This window comes from Trichomycterus rosablanca, chromosome 1 (genome assembly GCF_030014385.1).
Source record: "Trichomycterus rosablanca isolate fTriRos1 chromosome 1, fTriRos1.hap1, whole genome shotgun sequence".
Classification (NCBI taxonomy): domain Eukaryota; kingdom Metazoa; phylum Chordata; class Actinopteri; order Siluriformes; family Trichomycteridae; genus Trichomycterus; species Trichomycterus rosablanca.
This window is the reverse complement of record NC_085988.1, coordinates 51,092,351-51,115,078: the sequence shown is the minus strand read 5'-3', so window position 1 is coordinate 51,115,078 and position 22,728 is coordinate 51,092,351. Positions and strand designations below refer to the sequence as shown.

Below are 22,728 nucleotides of genomic sequence, written 5' to 3'. Positions count from 1 at the left end.
CTACAAGGTGGACCAACTAGGTGAGAGTGTCTAATAGAGTGGACAGTGAGTGGACACGGTATTTAAAAACTCCAGCAGCGCTGCTGTGTCTGATCCGCTCATACCAGCACAACACACACTAAACACACCACCATGTCAGTGTCACTACCGTGCTGAGAATGATCCATTACCTAAAATTATACCTGCTCTGTGGTGGTCCTGTGAGGGTGCTGACCACTGAGGAACAGGGTGAAAGCAGGCTCAAACCGTTTGTAGAGAAACAGATGGACTACAGTCAGTAATTGTAGAACTACAAGGTGCTTCTATATGATTAGTGGAGCTGATAAAATGGACAGTGAGTGTAGAAACAAGGAGGTGGTTTTAATGTTATGGCTGATCAGTGTATCAAGCCTAAAACCATTTAAAGTGTAATTAAAAAGAAAGATGATGTAACAGTGATAAAAATGCTGATGAGTGTGTTGCAGGCATCAAATTCTGCATTTATTTGTTTTTACAAAATAAATAAAAGTTGGTCAGTGAAAAAACTGTAAATCTTTTCTTTGTACTTTTGTAAGCTAAATAAAAAATTAAGAGAATTCAGATTCTTCTTTTAATTGCCTTTACAAAATGCCCCAACTTTTCTGAAAAAGGGGTTTTTACATTATTTTATATTAATATAATTTTATATAATATAATTTTATGTTAATGTAGCTTATATAAATCTAGTTAGGAATTCTATACACTGATATTGTTTATTGCATGCATCATAAATGTTATAGACCATCAAACATTGTGCAGTATCGTGCAAAAATATATTAATGACATTATAAAAGAATATCCTTCGTTGAATGTTTAAGCATATGATATTATAAAGAAAAGAGTAAATTTTGGCCAGTTACCCGGATTGTAGTGTCTTCTGAGGATGTGATAAGTGTTTGCCCATCATCTGTGAAAACGCAGTGGTGCACAGTTTTGGTGTGACCGTGGAGTGTTGCTAAAGTGTTACCAGAGGGAACCTCGAGCACCTGCATGAAGAAGAGCAAAAATTTGTGCAAAGATTTAGTGGCTGGCCTAAAGGAATTAAGACTAACCTGGAACATTAAATTGTACCAAATAATACATAAGAAAGGTTACTGTTTATCGGAAAAAAGAGAGAAAACAAAGAGAAAAAATGGGTGAAAGTGAAAAAGAGAGAAAGAAGTACAGTTGAAGGGAAGAAATGTGAAAAGCTGACAGCAACAAGACCCATGAAACATAGCCCCACTCTGTGTGAGTCTAATCAGGCCTGTCTGACAGATCAAAAATGACAGCTTGCTGAGCGTCTGCCATCCAACAAAAAGTATCAGGAGTGAGAGAAAGTACCACACTCTAAAACCTGGCACATGAACGTCTAATCAAAAAATGAACAAAAAATGTTGGGCCTTTAGCCAAAAGCCTCAATCATGGTATGTGTACTTCACCCACCCTCCCCCATCTTGTCATGTCCAATTGCACAATGTTGACTTGCTCCACTGCTGCCGATCGCCGCCCTGACCCAGAGTATCATTCAGCCCTTTTTCAGCCAATTCTTTTCTCATGCCAAAGATGTAATGTCACAGACAGCCTCATTGTGCCTGGACAGTCACGCACTGCTATCCGCAAATCACCCATCACTTGTGCAGATGCCTAGATCAGTCAGCAGAGGCCACAATTACAGCAGCAATAAGAACCCCTTTTGGCCTCCCTCTCTCAGGCACAACCAATTACAGTGGTACCTTGTAACTCGACGTCCCCTAAACTTAAAATCTTTGAAACACGATGCCCTTAATCAAGAAATGTGTACCCTTAAACTCGACATTTACCTTAAACTCCACTGTGTACGACTGTCGCTTTGTTTAGCGCTTGGCTTGAGTGGTGCGATAATACATCATCAAAGTGCGAATATGAGACGAATCTGCATTTGTGTGAAATAACCATCAAATCCACTCTGAAAGCTTCCACATGTATCTGTGTTTAGCTGGATTTTCCTCCTGTTTCACTTTTAAACTTGTGTTATAGATCGGGGTGCTGAGAAATCGTGAGAATCAGCTTTTCTGAGTCTAAAACGTTTATCGTAAAAAAAAGCTTAACGTGACAATGTATTAAAAGAACACAAGAACACTAAACCTCTCTTAATTATTACTGCTCATAAGTTCTCTCCACTAATGAAATTCCTTGCTTGTTGTTTTAGTACAGTAAGTCACGTTAAGCTTTGTGCACCGCCACACTCTATAGGAAATAATGGCACAATCCTTGCGCCCTTATGATCTTCGTGGTGATGAGCAAGTGCATTAGAGCACTACTTTGAGTACTCTGGTATATGTTCTTTTATATCACAGTAAATATATAGATGTTGATCATTTCATTTGCAAAACAAACAACGGTATGAAATGTTACATGTATTCTATTCTTCTCTGTTTAATTAGATACACTGATCATGTTTTATTTTAATTCTACCAGCCTTCTCATTTCCTCACATGATAATTACATTTCGTCCAGTCGATTTGGGATATCAGCTCTGATTTATCTAGCTATAATGGGGTATAATTGGTGGAGCCATATCTTTTTTGGTAGATTCATTTCTAACAAGAGATGATACATGTAGCATTATATAATCCAGCCCTGCTCCTGACCATTTCCAAGACCTATAAGTGGTATGAATGTTTCACCTTGGATGGAGTGCTTCTGTCTGAGGGTGCAAAATACAAGGCTGAGTCAATGTAAACAGACCAGCATGAACTCTAATCTAAGCCATGTTAAGGTTAAAAGTACTACACTATAGCAGAGTATTCTTCATAGACCTGTAACATTTTTATCACTGATAGTCCAGCTGACCACAAGAGTAATTTAAAGTCTCATAAACTGCCCTCTTACAGACTTAGACTTTTCTGTTTACAGTTAGCATGCAATTGATTAGGGGTTGTTTATTTAAAGTGCTTAGTAGGTTGTGTCATATTTTTCAGTTGTAGTACTGTATTTTAATGCCAAATGACATTGTATTCAAAGTCAAAATCATTGACAGGTAACAGGTGTCAGTTTAATAATGCATAACGATGAATAAATAATACGCTTCGGCTGCTCCCGTGAGAGGTCGCCACAGCTGATCGTTCAACCACATATTTGATTTGGCACAGTTTATATGACAGATGCCCTGATTCCTGATGCAATCCTCCTACCCTCCTACAGGCTTGGGACTGGCATTAAGGGTGCACTGATATGTGTCCCCGCAACAGCTAGATTTAAGTAAAGTCATGCACTTTCTGTATTTGTGAGCTCAGCCAAGATGTTACAGAAACGTTTTACAGAAAAGTGTATTTTCAATGCTTCCTAAGTCACACATTAATTCAAGTACACTGTAAGCCCTGACTTTATATTTAATCAAACATTTTTAGTACAACATACATAAATTATTTTTAATTAATTAATTAAGAGTTTTTTTTGCTCTACTATAAAATGCAGAGTACATTGTACTCATTTGAGTACACATTTAAATGTGCTAAAAGATTTAAGTTTACTAAGCAAAAAAATTTACTTTTCTATCAGATTAACTTAAAAAAGTTAAGTTAAGGTAATTAAACAGAAAAACGCCCACCATTTACATGTAAGTCCGCCTTTTTTCAGCTTGCTGTTGGTGAATCAGGCAGCCATTTGTTTTAACTTTTGAAACCTGTTGTTGCAAATTACTTTTTACTTTTCATTGAAGGCTTTTTGCAAAAGTAAACTTGTCTTCCTGAAATGTCTTTTGTGAAGTGGAACCTTTGTTAAACTAAGTGGACAAACATTTTCTTCCTCATTATGCTATTTTTGAGTAGCATGTACACCAGTCTGATGGGGCTTTTTCATCTTCCGTCTAATTTTGGTAAGTGTTGTACTTTACTTAACAATTTTGTTTAAAATAAATGATCTTAATGTTGACACTAAATAAATAATCAAACAGCGCTGCTTTATTTGCCGTATTTAGGCTACATGCTAGCATGTTAGCATGCTAGCCTTCATACGAAGCAAAGAGTGTGCTGGCTTGCTTTATTTTAATCCTTAAATTAATGCTATTAATGTTGTTAATATTTTAATACTTCTGTTTCTTGTTTCTTTTTGTTGTTTTACAGGTTCATGGTTACTGTGAGGAGCTGTTTGTGTTTCATCAGAACTTTATATACAGTTTGTACAGTTTTAAAGATGTTTTCTTGACATGTTGTATTTTAAGTAAATACTTCTGAAGTGAAATAAAGAAAAATAATTTTATAATTGTGTCTTTCTCTATAAACATTTGTAATTCATATTTAAAATGTAATTAACATGAAAACTAAGAAGAAATCAATAGTTTTTTCCATTGAGCTCAAGATATTAAGTAGAATTATTGGGAAAAGCAGTTGGTATAACAAAAAAAAGAAAGTTTAATCAACTTGCCTTTTAGGTGTAATAACTTAATGTTTTAAGTTATGCTAACTCAAGTTTTCATTATACATTACTTAACTTTTTTAAGGCAACCGGTTTCCTCAAATTTTTTAAGTAGATTAAACTTATCCGGGCTTACAGTGTAGTGCCAATACTGGTGTCAGTGCTACACTTTTTGATAACCAAGATTCTAACAATAAAATTAATGAATGACCAATATTTATAACTTTTAGTTTTTTTTTTTTTACTGTATTAGTCATTTTAAAATAATTTAACATTTTAAATTAAATGACACTGTTGTCACAGTCACTGGTGTCACACTATACAGTGGGGCCAAAAAGTATTTAGTCAGCCACTGATTGTGCAAGTTCTCCTACTTAGAAAGATGAGAGAGGTCTGTAATTTTCATCATAGGTACACTTCAACTATGAGAGACAAAATGAGAAAAAAAAAATGCAGGAAATCACATTGTTATTGACCAAATACTTATTTTCCACCATAATTTACAAATAAATTCTTGAAAAATCCTACAAACAAGCAAGATTTCTGGCTCTCACAGACCTGTAACTTCTTCTTTAAGAAGCTCTTCTGTCCTCCACTCATTACCTGTATTAATGGCACCGGTTTGACATCGTTATCTGTATAAAAGACACCTGCCCACAGCCTCAAACAGTCAACCATGGCCAAGACCAAAGAGCTGTCGAAGGACACCAGGAAGAAAATTGTAGACCTGCACCAGGCTGGGAAGAGTGAATCTACAATAGGCAAGCAGGTTGGTGTGAATAAATCAACTGTGGGAACAATTGTAAGAAAATGGAAGACATACAAGACCATTGATAATCTCCCTCGATCCCGTGGGGTCAAAATGATCATGAGAACGGTGAGCAAAAATCCCAGAACTACACGGAAGGACCTGATAAATGACCTGCAGAGAGCTGGGACCAAAGTAACAAACGGACCATCAGTAACACACTACGCCGAGAGGGACTCAAATCCTGCAGTGCCAGTGCTTAAGCCAGTACATGTCCAGGCCCGTCTGAAGTTTGCCAGAGAGCATATGGATGATCCAGAAGAGGATTGGGAGAATATCATGTGGTCAGATTAAACCAAAATGGAACTTTTTGATAAAAACTCAACTCGTCGTGTTTGGAGGAAGAAGAATGCTGAGTAAACACCATACCTACTGTGAAGCATGGGGGTGGAAACATCATGCTTTGGGGCTGTTTTTCTGCAAAGGGGACAGGACGACTGATCCTTGTTAAGGGAAGAATGAACGGGGCCATGTATCGTGAGAATTTAAGCCAAAACCTCCTTCCATCAGTGAGAGCATTGAAGATGGAACGTGGCTGGGTCTTCCAGCATCACAATGATCCCAAACACACCGCTCGGGCAATGAAGGAGTGGCTCCGTAAAAAGCATTTCAAGGTCCTGGAGTGGCCTAGCCAGTCTCCAGACCTCAACCCCATAGAAAATCTGTGGAGGGAGTTGAAAGTCCGTGTTGCCCCAAAACATCACTGCTCTAGAGGAGATCTGCATGGAGGAATGGGCCAAAATAGCAGCTACAGTGTGTGCAAACCTGGTGAAGACTTACAGGAAACATTTGACCTCTGTCATTGCCAACAAAGGTTATGTTACAAAGTATTGAGTTGAACTTTTGTTATTGACCAAATACTTATTTTCCACCATAATTTACAAATAAATTCTTTAAAAATCCTACAATGTGATTTCCTGGATTTTTTTTTTCCTCATTTTGTCTCTTATAGTTGAAGTGTACCTATGATGAAAATTACAGACCTCTCTCATCTTTCTAAGTAGGAGAACTTGCACAATCAGTGGCTGACTAAATACTTTTTGACCCCACTGTATGTATATGCAATGTAATACCACTCACTCACTTTCTTAACCGCTTATCCAATTAGGGTCACTGGGGGGGTGCTGGAGCCTATCCCAGCTTTTCAATGGGTGCAAGGCACACAGTAACATCCTGGACAGGGTGCCAGTCCATCGCAGGGAAGACACACATACACACACACACACCCATCACCTATATGGCAATTCAGTGTCTCCAATTAACCTGACTGCATGTTTTTGGACTGTGGGAGGAAACCGGAGCTCCCGGAGGAAACCCACGCAGACATGGGGAGAACATGAAAACTCTGCACAGAAAGGACCCGGACCGACCCGCCTGGTGATCGAACCCAGGACCTTCTTGCTGTAAGGCGACAGTGCTACCCATATATGTATATACAGTGTATCACAAAAGTGAGTACACCCCTCACATTTCTGCAAATATTTTATTATATCTTTTCATGGGACAACACTATAGACATGAAACTTGGATATAACTTAGAGTAGTCAGTGTACAACTCGTATAGCAGTGTAGATTTACTGTCTTCTGAAAATAACTCAACACACAGCCATTAATGTCTAAATGGCTGGCAACATAAGTGAGTACACCCCACAGTGAACATGTCCAAATTGTGCCCAAAGTGTCAATATTTTGTGTGACCACCATTATTATCCAGCACTGCCTTAACCCTCCTGGGCATGGAATTCACCAGAGCTGCACAGGTTGCTACTGGAATCCTCTTCCACTCCTCCATGATGACATCATGGAGCTGGTGGATGTTAGACACCTTGAACTCCTCCACCTTCCACTTGAGGATGCGCCACAGGTGCTCAATTGGGTTTAGTCCATCACCTTTACCTTCAGCTTCCTCAGCAAGGCAGTTGTCATCTTGGAGGTTGTGTTTGGGGTCGTTATCCTGTTGGAAAACTGCCATCAGTTTTCGAAGGGAGGGGATCATGCTCTGTTTCAGAATGTCACAGTACATGTTGGAATTCATGTTTCCCTCAATGAACTGCAGCTCCCCAGTGCCAGCAACACTCATGCAGCCCAAGACCATGATGCTACCACCACCATGCTTGACTGTAGGCAAGATACAGTTGTCTTGGTACTTCTCACCAGGGCGCCGCCACACATGCTGGACACCATCTGAGCCAAACAAGTTTATCTTGGTCTCGTCAGACCACAGGGCATTCCAGTAATCCATGTTCTTGGACTGCTTGTCTTCAGCAAACTGTTTGCGGGCTTTCTTGTGCGTCAGCTTCCTTCTGGGATGACGACCATGCAGACCGAGTTGATGCAGTGTGCGGCGTATGGTCTGAGCACTGACAGGCTGACCTCCCACGTCTTCAACCTCTGCAGCAATGCTGGCAGCACTCATGTGTCTATTTTTTAAAGCCAACCTCTGGATATGACGCCGAACACGTGGACTCAACTTCTTTGGTCGACCCTGGCGAAGCCTGTTCCGAGTGGAACCTGTCCTGGAAAACCGCTGTATGACCTTGGCCACCATGCTGTAGCTCAGTTTCAGGGTGTTAGCAATCTTCTTATAGCCCAGGCCATCTTTGTGGAGAGCAACAATTCTATTTCTCACATCCTCAGAGAGTTCTTTGCCATGAGGTGCCATGTTGAATATCCAGTGGCCAGTATGAGAGAATTGTACCCAAAACACCAAATTTAACAGCCCTGCTCCCCATTTACACCTGGGACCTTGACACATGACACCAGGGAGGGACAACGACACATTTGGGCACAATTTGGACATGTTCACTGTGGGGTGTACTCACTTATGTTGCCAGCCATTTAGACATTAATGGCTGTGTGTTGAGTTATTTTCAGAAGACAGTAAATCTACACTGCTATACAAGCTGTACACTGACTACTCTAAGTTATATCCAAGTTTCATGTCTATAGTGTTGTCCCATGAAAAGATATAATGAAATATTTGCAGAAATGTGAGGGGTGTACTCACTTTTGTGATACACTGTATGCATATATGTAGATTTGTGAGGTGATGTTATCGACTGGTTGGGGTCTACATACAGACATCAGTGGCTACGTGGAGGGTGTGGAGAGTGGGATATTGGGTATGCGTATTCAGGGTGTTACCACATTGTGCCCTGACCAGGATAAAGAAAACGTAAAATCTAAAAATGAATTGAAATTGTATAAATATTTGTTTTTAAAATAAAATGAATATGAATTTTCTCCCAAATCTAGTCGTGTCCAATGACCCTGATTGCATTGCTTCCCCTACCGATGCTAACCTCCACTGCTGACTGAGGAGAGTTTGGCACGTGTGTAGTACCAACTGCATATATACAGTATATGTGTGTGTTTGTGTGTGTGTGTGTGTGTGTATATGTATGTATATGTAAAGAGAGAGAGAGAGAGAGAGAGAGAGAGAGAGAGAGAGAGAGAGAACAAAATCAATAGATACAATACGTACATACATATTTATAGACATTGGTAACTTTGTTAAACACTACTATATATCCTAACTGTTCTAAAATATACCAGAAAATTTGATTCTGTCAATTTAAAAAATATGTAAATGATCAGAATTTAATACCAGATTTGTCAGGTTAATGGCCATGACCTGTGTGAAACAAGAGCGTGCCTTGATAGCAAACAGTTCCTCTACAGTTATGTTCCCACAGATGTGTAAGAAGCAATACTGTTTTTCACATACTTATCGAATATCTCCGAAATCAATTCAAATGTATCTGTCACAAAATGGGCAGCCTTTGTGTTTTTGTCGAAGCGCAGATAGCGCATAATATCTCTGAATTTCTATCAAGACACTGTTTCTAAGAAAATAGGATTTCCCAAGTCAGCAGACCAGTAATCATCCAGTTTCAAGCGTACACTGCTTGTTATACCTTTCAATAAATGAGACTCATGAATGCTTTTATTTTGTCACATGTCGGTTTGAACGTATCATTATTTCGCTTAGCTTCAGCTCGAGTGTATTTATGAATCTTTTTCCTACATTTTTGTGCCAATCAAACACAATAAACTGCTCACTGGACTTGTAATATTGTCCTTGGCATAACTTGTGGCCCTGGGGTTTCTTTCTCTATATTGCACTCTCATGCTCTACCCCGTGGGTTACCAGCAGTTTGTTCAACCCTTACTGCACCATCTGTTGCCTTTTGAAATGAGTCCTCACCACACTCAATTTTAGAGTCTGATTCGAAACTTTAATCAAATTTAAGATTCAGATTCAATTCACTTCTGTGACTCCCTCATCATCTCCAATAGAATCTTTACACTGTTCTCATCAATATTCCACAGCAAGTCCAATATGTTGCATTCTACGTGCCATTGTAAATAGCCAAATGCACTGCTCACCCATTCAAACTGTAGACATGCCTGAATTAAATTTATAGCTCTAAGTGTCAGAAATGATAACATGAATACAATGATTATAACAGCCCCGCCCATGCCATCATCAACTTTTATTACCTGTCAATTGCCATCAAAGGTTTTATTGTATTAAATGGGTTGTCATTTGCAAAATCCCTATGAACTATCTAATTTATATAATAGTCTACTTAGGCTAGTTACACCCATGTATGTAAAACATAAATGCAATTATTAGACTATATGTTTGTGTTTTACAAAACATTTGCATTGTAAGTTACTGCAGATCTACAATTACATTTCTATGCACATACTATTGACGTACTGAAATTACCTTATCAAACAAAAAGGTGGCCTATACAAAATTAGCCCAATGGCACAAATTTTTATTTTACTCTAAAGGCAGCAAACATAAATGAGTAAGATTTGCTGAAAAATGTCACTTTGAAAATATTATGTTCCCTATAGAGGACATGTTAACTTGTTGACACCTAGAAACATTTAAAAAAGTAAACCAAACATTTTGTAATTTAAGCAGGGGTGTCCAAACTGTTGCACTGATCAGTCATAACATTATGACCACCCTCCCAATATTGTGTTGGTCCCCCTTTTGCTGCCAAAACAGCCCTGACCCGTCGAGGCATGGAAAATGGCCTACTATGAGTCCTAATCTAATGCCATGTGTTTCCCAGGTAAGCAACGCACACACACCCGGCCATCCACGTGATGTAAAAGAAAACCCATTGTTGGCGCTTTTAGCAGTGGACAGGGGTCAGTATGGGCACCCTAACTGGTCTGCGGCTATGCAGCCCCATACGTTACAAACTGCGATGCACTGTGTATTCTGACACCTTTCTTATCAGAACCAGCATTAACTTCTTCAGCAGTTTGAGCTACAGTAGCTCGTCTGTTTGATCGGACCACACGGGCCAGCCTTTGCTCCCCACGTGCATCAATGAGCCTTGGCCGGTTTACCACTATTTCTTCCTTGGACCACTTTTGATAGGTACTGACCACTGCAGACCGGGAACACCCCAAAAGAGCTGCAGTTTTGGAGATGCTCTGACCCAGTCGTCTAGCCATCACAATCTGGCCCTTGTTAAATTCACTCAAATCCTCACGCTTGGCCATTTTTCCTGGTTCTAACACATCAACTTTGAGGATAAAATGTTCACTTGCTGCCTAATATATCCCACCAACTAACAGGTGCCGTGATGAAGAGATAATCAGTGTTATTCACTTCACCTGTCACTGGTCATAATGTTATGGCTGGTCGGGGTATTTATGTGTGTGTGTGTGTGTGTTGGTTCTTGGGCTCCGACTTTTGTTTCTTATAAATGAACATAATGAACGCTATGTTTTAGGACTCAACATACTTAAAGGACTCAAACTACTTTTTCTGATTGCCTGTAGCCTATTTGGCCGGGCAGTGTTGAATTTATCAACCAAAAAGATTTTTTGCTGTTATTCATCTGTAGGATGTTTTAAATGTTGATTCAGCTGATAAATCTGCCTGGTTCCATGAACGTATTATTTCCTTAAAAAACAACTTTGTCTTACTAGTTTAGCTGCACCACAACAGGCAAGCAGTGTTTAATTTAGGTCCACTGTATGTGGCTACAGACTACTACAAGTGAATCCTTTCAACATCTGCTAAGAGAAAAGAAAATCGCAGACTCAGAAGGCCAGAAATAGTATGGCCAAACACGAATAGACTACAAACAGAAGCACAACATTGTGTGTTTTTGAAATTTTAAGCATGCTAGGTGATAAAATGGACAATTTCAGGAAAAGCCATAAAAGAAAGTGCCTGAAATTTTAATTAAGTGCAAAAAATTTATTTATTTTTGTGTTTCTAGGTCAAACAGGCATGACGTTTCTAGTAAGACGTCACAGCAGTCAAATGACTGACATGCAGCACTTCTAGTGTTAGAAATGAACAATCCTTGGGAAAATAAATAAAGAATGCACTATTGGGTCATAAATATGTGGACACACATTAATACAAACACATTTTAAAATCTTAAGGAATGTCTTGCCAGAAGATTGACAGCTGTTAGCTAAATGGTGGTGGAACCACATATTAAAGCCCATGGTTTAGGAATGATGTCTACCAAGCCAGTGGTAACATTTCCACATACCTTTGGCTATATAGTGGATAGCTATAATATACACTGAATATATAATGCCAGTCTGTCCAGAAAATGACTCAAAAAATCTTGCAGCACTGTTTTATTGTCAGCGATGTGCTTCATCTGCAAGTCCTTGTCAATAGATGTATCTGCTGTATAAATAAATGTAAATTTCAATGTGAAATGGGCCTGTGCAGCAGTCGGCAGTGCAAACAAGCAACACATTACAAGTCTGTTTTTTCAATTCTAATTACACACACATCACGTCCTGCTGAGCAAGGTATCACTGCAGTTATGTGCTGCTCTGGGACCAGGTTTACTACCTCTCTACTGAGGTGGTCCTGTAACAGCATGGGAAAAAACGTGTTGAAGTATTTACAGCCCCAGGCTCTCTGAACATGCTTTAAACAGTGGACACTTTATGATTACAGGATGTTGTTAGCTTTATTATTTTTGGCTGGAGCTTTGTTTTCTTCCTAGCACTGATATTAAAGTGTTTAAAATTCCCAACAACACTGCTACACCTGAAAACACTTATATTAATATTACACACACTACCATGGCATTATTATGTTAGTGTGGCTGCAGTGCTGAGAATGGTCCACTGCCCAAATTACATCTGGTCTGAGGGCTTCCTATCGATCCTAATGTTCCTTCTCAATTGATGTACAGAGTAGTGACAAAGTATACAAACATGTGGGCTACAGTCAGTAATTGGATACCCACAAACCCCACACTTAATCTGTACATTTTATAGTGTTTTGGATAAAACTGGGATAAAATAGACACAAGGCTGGAATACCCTGAATAGTGAGCCAATCCATCACAAGGCTTCTGCCATACACCCCCCAAACACCCTACCCTCCAAATCACACAGACAGATCATGTCTACACTAATCATGCCTGTGCAGACAGCCGGCTGGCTAAAAGCACAGCTGAGATTTGCCACCAAAAGCAATTACACGAACATCCTAACCATAACCAAATTATTTTGCCACTCAAAACTCACATTTAGGTCTGTAATAAACCACAATTCTATCTAACTTTTGGAGTCTTTCATATCCTGAGCAGATGCTGCTTACCGGTGCAATGAACCCACACACACAGACCTACTGTACCTGCACTGTGCCTAGCTCTAGCCCTAGTGCCAGAACTAACATATGCTGTAGGCTTAGTAGCTGCAATGCTTTCCAGCAGATGCTCCTCAAGACGTGCCTAGCATTTATTCTTCCTGCCTGCGATCAAGTACACACACACACACACACACACACACACACACACACACACACACACACACACCTCTTTTTCTTATACAAACTGAAAATGTCTTACTGTCCTACTTCATTTATCACTATCTGGTAATTTCCCTGTGGAATAGTTTTAAATAAACAACACATGCTATTAAAAACTGCTACTGTTCACAAAAAATTTTTACATTAAAATGTAATGAACTAAAAGTTACACCAATCAGCCATAAGATTAAAACAACCTCCTTGTCTCTACACTCACTGTCCATTTTATCAGCTTCCATTACCATATAGAAGCACTTTGTAGTTCTACAATTACTGACTGTAGTCCATCTGTTTCTCACAGAGCAGGTATTATTTACAGTGGATATAAAAAGTGTACACACCCCTGTTAAAATGCCAGGTTTAGTGATTTAAAAAAATTAGACCATGATAAATCATTTCAGAACTTTCACCACCTTTAATGTGACCTATAACCTGTACATCTCAATTGAAAAACAAACTGAAATCTTTAGGGGGAAGAAGTAAAAAATTAAATAATGTGGTTGCATAAGTGTGCACACCCTTAAACTAATACTTTGTTGAAGCACCTTTTGATGTTATTACAGCACTCAGTCTTTTTGGGTAGGAGCCTATCAGCATGGCACATCTTGACTTAGCAATATTTGCCCACTCTTCTTTGCAAAAACGCTCCAAATCTGTCAGATTGCGGGAGCATCTCCTGTGTACAGCCCTCTTCAGATCACCCCACAGATTTTCAATCGGATTCAGATCTGGGCTCTGGCTGGGCCATTCCAAAACTTTAATCTTCTTCTGGTGAAGCCATTCTTTGGTTGATTTGGATGTATGCTTTGGGTCGTTGTCATGCTGAAAGATGAAGTTCCTCTTCCTCTTCAGCTATCTAGCAGAAACCTGAAGGTTTTGTGCCAACATCGACTGGTATTTGGAACTGTTCATAATTCCCTCCACCTTGACTAAGGCCCCAGTACCAGCTGAAGAAAAACAGCCCCACAGCATGATGCTACCACCACCATGCTTCACTGTGGGTATGGTGTTCTTTTGGTGATGTGCAGTGTTGTTTTTGCACCAAACATACCTCTTGGAATTATGGCCGAAAAGTTCAACCTTTGTTTCATCAGACCATAACACATTTTCCCACATGCTTTTAGGAGATTTATGTTTTTGCAAAATTTTGCCGGGCTTGGATGTTTTTCTTGGTAAGAAGAGGCTTCGTCTTGCCACCCTACCCCATAGCCCAGACATATGAAGAATACGGGATATTGTTGTCACATGTAGTACACAGCCAGTATGTGCCAGAAATTCCTGCAACTCCTTTAATGTTGCTGTAGGCCTCTTGGTAGCCTCCCTGACCAGTTTTCTTCTTGTCTTTTCATCATTTTTGGAGGGATGTCCTGTTCTTGGCAATGTCACCATTGTCCTATATTTTCTCCACTTTATGATGACTGTCTTCACTGTGTTCCATGGTATATCTAATGCCTTGTAAATTCTTTTGTACCCTTCTCCAGACTGATGCCTTTTGACAATGAGATCCCTCTGATGCTTTGGGAGCTCTCTGCGGACCATGGCTTTTGCTGTAAGACGCGACTAAGAAAATGTCAGGAAAAGCCTACTAGAACAACTGAACTTATTTGGGGTTAATCAGAGGCACTTTAAATGATGGCAGGTGTCTACTGATTCCTATTTAACATGAGTTTGAATGTGATTGGTTCATTCTGAACACAGCCACACCCCCAGTTATAAGAGGGTGTGCACACTTATGCAACATTATTTTAGTTTTTTAGTTTTTACTTCTTCCCCCTAAAGATTTCAGTTTGTTTTTCACAGGTTTGTACAGGTTATATGTCACATTAAAGGTGGAAAAAGTTCTGAAATGATTTACCTTGGTCTCATTTTTTTACATCACTAAACCTGGCATTTTAACAGGGGTGTGTACACTTTTTATATCCACTGTAGGTGGTGGATGATTCTCAGCACTGCAGTGACACTGACATGGTGGTGGTGTGTTAGTGTGTGTTGTGCTGGTATGAGTGAATCAGACACAGCAGCGCTGTTGGAGTTTTTAAATACCGTGTCCACTCACTGTCCACTCTATTAGACACTCCTACCTAGTTGGTCCACCTTGTAGATGTAAAGTCAGAGATGATCGCTCATCTATTGCTGCTGTTTGAGTTGGTCATTGTCTAGACCCTCATCAGTGGTCACAGGACGCTGCCCATGGGGCACTGTTGGCTGGATATTTTTGGTTGGTTGACTATTCTCAGTCCAGCAGTGACAGTGAGGTGACTCCAGCAGCATTGCTGTGTCTTATCCACTCATACCAGCACAACACATGACCCACAACCTAAATAATACCTACTCTGTGGTGGTCCTGACCATTTTAGAACAGCATAAAAGGGGGCTAACAAAGCATGCAGAGAAACAGATGGACTACAGTCAGTAATTGTAGAACTACAAAGTGCTCCTATATGGTAAGTGGAGCTGATAAAATGGACAGTGAGTGTAGAAACAAGGAGGTGGTTTTAATGTTATGGCTGATTGTTGTATTAGTAATAGAAATTGGCATCTGTATAATTATTTATATATCTTTTATAAAACAATATTTTACTAAAAAGCTGTAATATCATAACCTAAACAAAGTGGCTGACAGTTATTACACATTAAAAGTGATATTTACTTACACGCTCAACTCTTTCACAGAGCCTCAAAAGTCCTGCTTAACTGTTTTTCATTCAATATGAATGCGTGCACTTTCTGATTAAAGTGTCTTTCACTCGTGTTCATTATGAAACAAAAAAAAATGTGAGTGGAGGACGTACAGCTTTTCAAAATGTCAATCAGGTTGTCATACATAAAATGTAGAGAAAATCCAAAGTAAAGAGTAAGCAACAAACAAGCTGCTTTAGCAGTAAAAACATTTAAGTAAAAAGGTGTTTAAACAAGAATACTGTACAGTAAAACCGTTGTGTCAAATTCTAACATTCAAGCAGTAAATGCTTTGACAGATGTGACCAAAATATTGGAACCCAATGCATTTTATTAAAATATGGACCACTCTTTAAAGAACAAGAAAGGCAAGATTAAGCTTTGTAATAGGTGAGATATGATGCTTTTAAAGAAAAAAACAACCATACTTCCTGTAAAACATGGAGGTTCAGTGATGTTTTGAGGTTGCTTTGCTGCCACAGACACTAGTCATGACAACAGCTGTGCCCCAAACGCATTCCATGGGTCTTCCAGCAAGATAATGATTTGAATCACATCTAAATTACTCATGAATGGATGAAAAGAAAATACAATACCAGTTTAAAGTGGCCTACTATGACTCCTAATCTGAATCATATTGGAAATGTGTGGAAAAAGCTGAAACTTGCAGTTGGAGGACGTCACCCATCAAACTTGAGAAAGCTGAAACAGTTTACTAAAAAATAGTGGATAAAACTATTATTTCTCATTTAAAATGCCTTCAGAGGGTGTGCCACGAAGTATTAAGTTAAGACTACCAATATTTATGTTGACGTAAAGGTCAAAAACTTATGGTTATGAGGAACCAACTATAAAATTTGCTGGATTAAAATAGACCCTTTTTAAACATTTATTTTTTTCATTATTTCTGTTCTATTATTATATTTCTGTATATCTGAAATATCTGGGTTATCTGTATTATTTTATAATGCAAAGGCTTTTTCTGGAAAAAGTCTAAAGGTCAGTTTGGGTAATTCTAAGCATGAAATATTCTTAATCAATTTCAGGTGTTTCTACAGTACAGTACAGTCTGTACACTGTATGTGTGTATATGCTTCCCTCTACTGGAGTAAGGAGCCAGTGCATGAACTGACAGGGGGTGAAACGATTCTAAAATTACGTTTTCAACGTCAGAACATGAGCTGGGATAAACGATATCTACTCGACAAGTAGACTGCTATGGCTTTTGAGGCTGTTCCACTAAAACTATTTTCCAGGTTTTCTGACTGGCGCAGCTGCAATTATAGCACTTGCTTTGGTTTCTTGAGAACTCTGGGTTTCCACATACTCAAGTATTTAACTGCAAGAGCTTTATTATGGCTAATACATGGAATTATTTGGTGATGAACCAAATAGAAAGTGTAGATTTGGCTGTAGTTGTGATTTAATTACCTCATAGAGCTTTTGCTTTAATTTTGTCCAACCAGTACACATTTGAATGCATTTTCAGTGCCCTATGTAGCCTGTTCATGTTTGGCTTCAACATTTAACAGTATTTAAGGGTGGAAGTGAGCAGCATTACAAATTGCTGACCAAAACAACTGACCATTTCTGAGGGAGGGCAGTTCAGATGGGGTTTCTCCTCATTGCTCACTGCAGTTGTAAAATGCAACACCAGGTCTGCTCAAGGCGACAACACGAGACTAGGGTATTTACATGGAGAACAGTTTGTTTGTTTGTTTATTAGGATTTTAATGTCATGTTTTACACTTTGGTTACATTCATGACAGGGAACGGTAGTTACTCATTACACAAGATTCATCAGTTCACAGGGTTATATCAAACACAGTCCTGGACAATTTAGTGTCTCCAATTTACCCTACCTGCATGTCTTTGGACTGTGGGAGGAAACCGGAGCACCCGGAGGAAACCCACGCGGACACAGGGAGAACATGCAAACTCCACACAGAAAAGACCCAGACCGCCCCACCTGGGGATCGAACCCAGGACCTTCTTGCTGTGAGGCGACAGTGCTACCCACTTAGCCACCGTCCTGCCCTATATGGAGACAGAGTGATTCTCCCTACATGATATGAATCTGAATAAAAATCCAACTGCTGGTTAGTGAAAAGAAGTGGCTGGCGACTGCACTTATGTCAGGAGTGTGCAAATCTGTGTCTCTCCCCGACCAACGAAGAGGTTGTGCAAGCATCAAGAGAAATTGCAACCGAGAGTTGTAAACAACTAGATTAAAAGAAAAGAATGCAACTAGATTAAAAGGGAAGAATGCAAAAATATGTAATAATAATAATAAATTAGAGCACTTCTCTTTCATGTTGAACATAGCAATGGCATTTTGATGATGTTGCCAGTTTTACTGAGCCAGTTCCAGTACACACATTTCAGTTTTCTCTGAAGTTTGTGGAGAACTAAAACTACAACCTGACGTTCTAAAGGTTTGTAAATGAGAGAAAGTAAGAAAGTCAGAGAGTGTGAGGAGAGACATGGAATAAGTGTTCGTGTCAGGTGTCATTTCAGAAAGTGAGAAGCGACACCCTAAGCAAGGTGAGTGGTATTTTTATCCAGACTGTCATCTGGGGGCTCTTAGGTGGCAGAACTCTTTAACACCAAGATAAAAGCAGCTTATAAATATAGAGAGGAAAATAGCAATTCCCAGATGAACCTTGTGGATGCCTACCTGCACAGTGCCATTTTCCATGCCCACTGCCACAGTAGGCGTACACCTGCAGATGCACACACTTCGGACCCTTGACATCTGCTCCACCGACTCCATTACTACTGTCCCAGCTGTTCCTGAAAGCACCTGAACACACAAACACACAGTTGTTGAAAGAAAGAATGAGAAGCCCAGGGCTTAAGTGGCTATTTTGTTTCAGTTTTAGTCTTGGTCTTTTGTTAAACAGTATATGGTTAAAAATATGTGGACATCTGACCATTCATAACAATGTAACACATTAAATTAGAGCAGGGTGTCAAGAAATTAAACAGCTGTCTGAGAACTACTATTATCAAATCAAAATATACCAAAGTATCCCATTTGTACTGCATTTACTCCTATGTTTTTAACTGTAGTAATATACATTTTATGGCCAAAAGTATGTGAACACCTGACAATTAGGTTGTCAGATATGCCATTCTAAAACCATGGGTTTTGAAATACAGAGCCTCCCCTCGGCAGTTGTGGGGTCAAACAGGTCTGGCTCATATTCAAGGTTCCAACTGACATCACAGGTGTCTAACTGGGTTAAGGTCAGAGCTCTGTGCCAACCAGTGGAGTTTTTTTTACACCTGAAATTTTAAACACTAGACCTAATAGCTGAAGTGAATGGAAATAATATGATGTAATGTAATTATAATATAATATTTTTTGTAAGTTTTAATTAGGCCTTAATATAATGAAACTATATACAAAATCAGCCATAACATTAAAACCACTGCCTTTTTTCTACAATCACTGTCCATTTTATCAGCTCCACTTACCATATAGGAGCACTTTGTAGTTCTACAATTACTGACTGTAGTCCATCTGTTTCTCTGCATGCTTTGTTAGCCCCCTTTCATGCTGTTATTCAATGGTCAGAACTCTCCCAGGAGAGTACCATAGGTATTATTTAGGTCAGCACTGCAGTGACACTGACATGGTGGTGGTGTGTTAGTGTGAGTTGTGCTGGTATGAGTGGATACGACACAGCAGTGCTGATGGAGTTTTTAAACACCTTATTGTCACTGCTGGACTAAGAATAGTCCACCAACCAAAAATTTTCAGCCAACAGCGCACCAAGGGCAGCGTCCTGTGACCACTGGTGAAGGTCTAGAAGATGACCAACTCAAACAGCAGCAATAGATGAGCGATCGTCTCTGACTTTACATCTACAAGGTGGACCAATTAGGTAGAAGTGTCTAATAGAGTGGACAGTGAATGGACACGGTATTTAAAAACTCCAGCAGTGCCATGTCAGTGTCAATGCAGTGCTGAGAGTGATCCACCACCTAAATAATACTTACTCTGTGGGGGTCATGACCATTGACGAACAGGGTGAAAGCAGGCTAAAAAAAGCATGTAGAGAAATAGATGGACTACAGTCAGTAATTGTAGAACTACAAAGTGCTTCTATATGGTAAGTGGAGCTGATAAAATGGACAGTGAGTGTAGAAACAAGGAGGTGGTTTTAATGTTATGGCTGATCAGTGTATGTCTACAGATATTTCAGGTTTGTTTAGTCATAGTATATTGTATTTTATTGTGTATTGGAAGTGTTTATCATTGGTTTTCAGCTTAAAACTACTTTAGCCAACTCGACTCCTGCCTAAAGGCTGTCAAAGATGTCTTTCAGAGCTGAGTACCTGTAACCTGTTCCGGCTATCAGCTGCCACCACAGTGATGTCCTCCTGATCAAAGAGAACATCAAAGTCCCTCTTAAGAGCCACGGCTGAAGATGTGTGCACTCGCTCAGTCTCCCACAGCTAAAGCCAACACAAACTCACAAAGTCACTCAAAAAGAATAAAAGTGCAGTCAATCATTCCAGTAGTCACTAGTAATAAATTATGCATCCATTACTTTCACATAACGTCTAAGAAATGAAAGGACTGCTTTGTACGGTTATTATTTTTGAAGGTTTATCTATTTATTATGTGTTTCTAGCTTTGTGATTGATCCTGCTATTTTATGGTCATTCCGTTCATGCACTCTTACATGCACTCTTTTATCTGAGCTGCTACTTACTGCTTTAATTACTTTAAAATATTGTACAGAAGAAGTTGGGACAGTATGGAAAATGCAAATAAAAACTGCATTTTAGGCCTGCAACATATTCCAAAGAAGTAGGGACCGTAAAGCATTTACCACTTTGTAATGTTGCCATTCCTGCTCACGACACTTAAATGACTTTGGCACAGAAGATACCAAGCGATGTAGTGTTGCAGGTGTTACTTTGTCCCATTCTTCCCGCAAACATTTGCACCTGCTGACATAACCTTTTTGAAATCACATCATACTGTAGACTATTTAATCTCATTACTAGTCCTAAATTGCCCTGTCCCAACTTTTTTTGGAATGTGTTGCAAGCCTGAAATGCAGGAATAGATGTAAATTAACAAATTAAATAAAGTTGACCAGACAAAACAAAATATATTGGGTTCAAACTGTCTGTAACTGTCTACCAAAACTGATTCCGACAGTTCAGGAATTCAGGACTTACTCTGATGGTGTGGTCATCTGAGGCAGAAAGCAGGAGCGCGCCATTGGGTGAAAACTGCACACAGGGAACCCAGCTCAGGTGACCACTGCATTCAGCCATCTTCTTATTAGTCTCAAAGTTCCACAGCTAGATGACAACACACACAAACACACTTTAAACATATAGTTTAAAATTTTGAGCACAACTTGAGGTCAGGTTACGTGTTCCAATACAATTAACACAATTATACCATGTCTTATGGAACTCACCACAAATCTGGATGCATGTCATTTGTCTCATAGCATTGATTTTTTTAAACCAGTTAGCAGTAGTTACGAATGGTGTCCACATACTGTTGGCTATTTTTTTGTAGTTTCCCCAATAAGGGAATATTAAGAATAAACCAATCTACCACTTAAGTTGTGTTTCCCTGAAATTTGTGGGTGCAGGAATCACAGGGCTTGGGCTACCCCCACTTCCCCAATGAACAACCAATCCTCTTTGCAGACGCCCAAAAGGCCGATATTACCGCTGGGGATTTAAACCCTGGATTCCAGCGGTAGTTGGCTAGTGTAATTTACCGCTGCACCACCTGAGCACCTCCAATCTAGGAAGTATTTATTGTATTGATATTTAACTATGCAGAATGTTTCATTTTTGGTGGTGGTGTATGAATATTTTTGCTGTGAATATTTTTTAAGATGTGCAACATCTTAATAACAAAAAATCCAAGACATATTTTGGGAAGAAAGCAAAAGCTGGACTCAAACAGAGCTATAGGACAAAGATTTGTTGAACTAGGAGACCTAACCGGCATTCAATTTTGCTAATAAGCAAGCATTAAAGAGTGTAAAGAAATAGCTGCGAAGAAGCTCCACCATAGAACGATGATGCGACCACTATGTTTCATAGTCTGTCTAACAGGTTCTTACATCTCTGCACTTTTGAAGTGACTCTTGTTTTCTTTCTTACCTCTCTGACCAATGCCCGTGCTTTTCCAGACCCTATTCAATCAATTCAAATTGCAGCAGACGGACTCCAATTGAGTAATTACATGCATCTCAAGGATAATTAAAGCAAACACAATAAACCTGGCCACAAATTGAATTGCCACAGCAAAGGGTCTAAATATTTTGTGAATGAATGAAAAATCAAAAAGTGAAATCTCTAAGTGTATGTGTGTATGTACAAACAGAGGACATTATCTTACCTCCACAGTGTAGTGTGAGAGTGCTAATGCTAGAAGCTGGCTGTTAGGACAGGCATGGCAGTATTGCACTGTGCTCAGACGATTGGTTCTGATCTCCAGCAACATCTCCAGCGTTGCTACGTTAAATACCTACAAAAACAAAATTGAGATTCGAAAAAAAGCTCTTCCTACAATATAACTGTTACAACTAGTTACTTAGTAACTGCCAATCCATTGCCAGGTAGGCAACAAAACAGGGTGGATTACTTACAAAAACTGCATTCTTTGCAGCACCAATGATTCTCTTGCCATCTGCCGACCATGTGCTGCACTTCACAGTAACGCCGTTTTCATCATTCTCTGGGAAATAGCTGCTGATGTCGATAGATTTCCACTCGTTCGCCATGGTCACCTCAAAAAGCTGAGCCAAACACAGTGACAGCATGAAAACATGAAGCAGGAGGTAACACAGATCAATAGAACTAAGTGTTTGCAAAGTCACACCTTCAAAGTGCCATCATTGGATGAGGTAGCAAGGTAAGCGTCATCTGGAGAGAAGCAGCAGTGATTCACAGCACCTTCGTGTCCGAACATAGTGTTCTGAGAAGTCGGCTTGTTCATGTTCCAGATCTGTACAGAGAAGATAGTGCACTT

At 39.4% G+C, this 22,728-nt stretch overlaps 1 protein-coding gene across 1 annotated transcript in view; it reads right to left on the bottom strand.

The window, feature by feature from the left end:
* apaf1 (apoptotic peptidase activating factor 1) overlaps positions 1-22,728 on the bottom strand; it is a 90,327-nt gene that overhangs the window by 36,451 nt on the left and 31,148 nt on the right. Inside the window, exons 16-22 of the mRNA XM_062994165.1 lie at positions 22,579-22,704; positions 22,346-22,495; positions 22,096-22,224; positions 20,907-21,032; positions 20,052-20,171; positions 18,385-18,510; positions 879-1,004 (exon numbers count right to left, since the gene is read on the bottom strand). Coding sequence (XP_062850235.1) covers positions 879-1,004; positions 18,385-18,510; positions 20,052-20,171; positions 20,907-21,032; positions 22,096-22,224; positions 22,346-22,495; positions 22,579-22,704 — 903 coding nt within the window. The remainder of the gene's footprint in view (positions 1-878; positions 1,005-18,384; positions 18,511-20,051; positions 20,172-20,906; positions 21,033-22,095; positions 22,225-22,345; positions 22,496-22,578; positions 22,705-22,728) is intronic.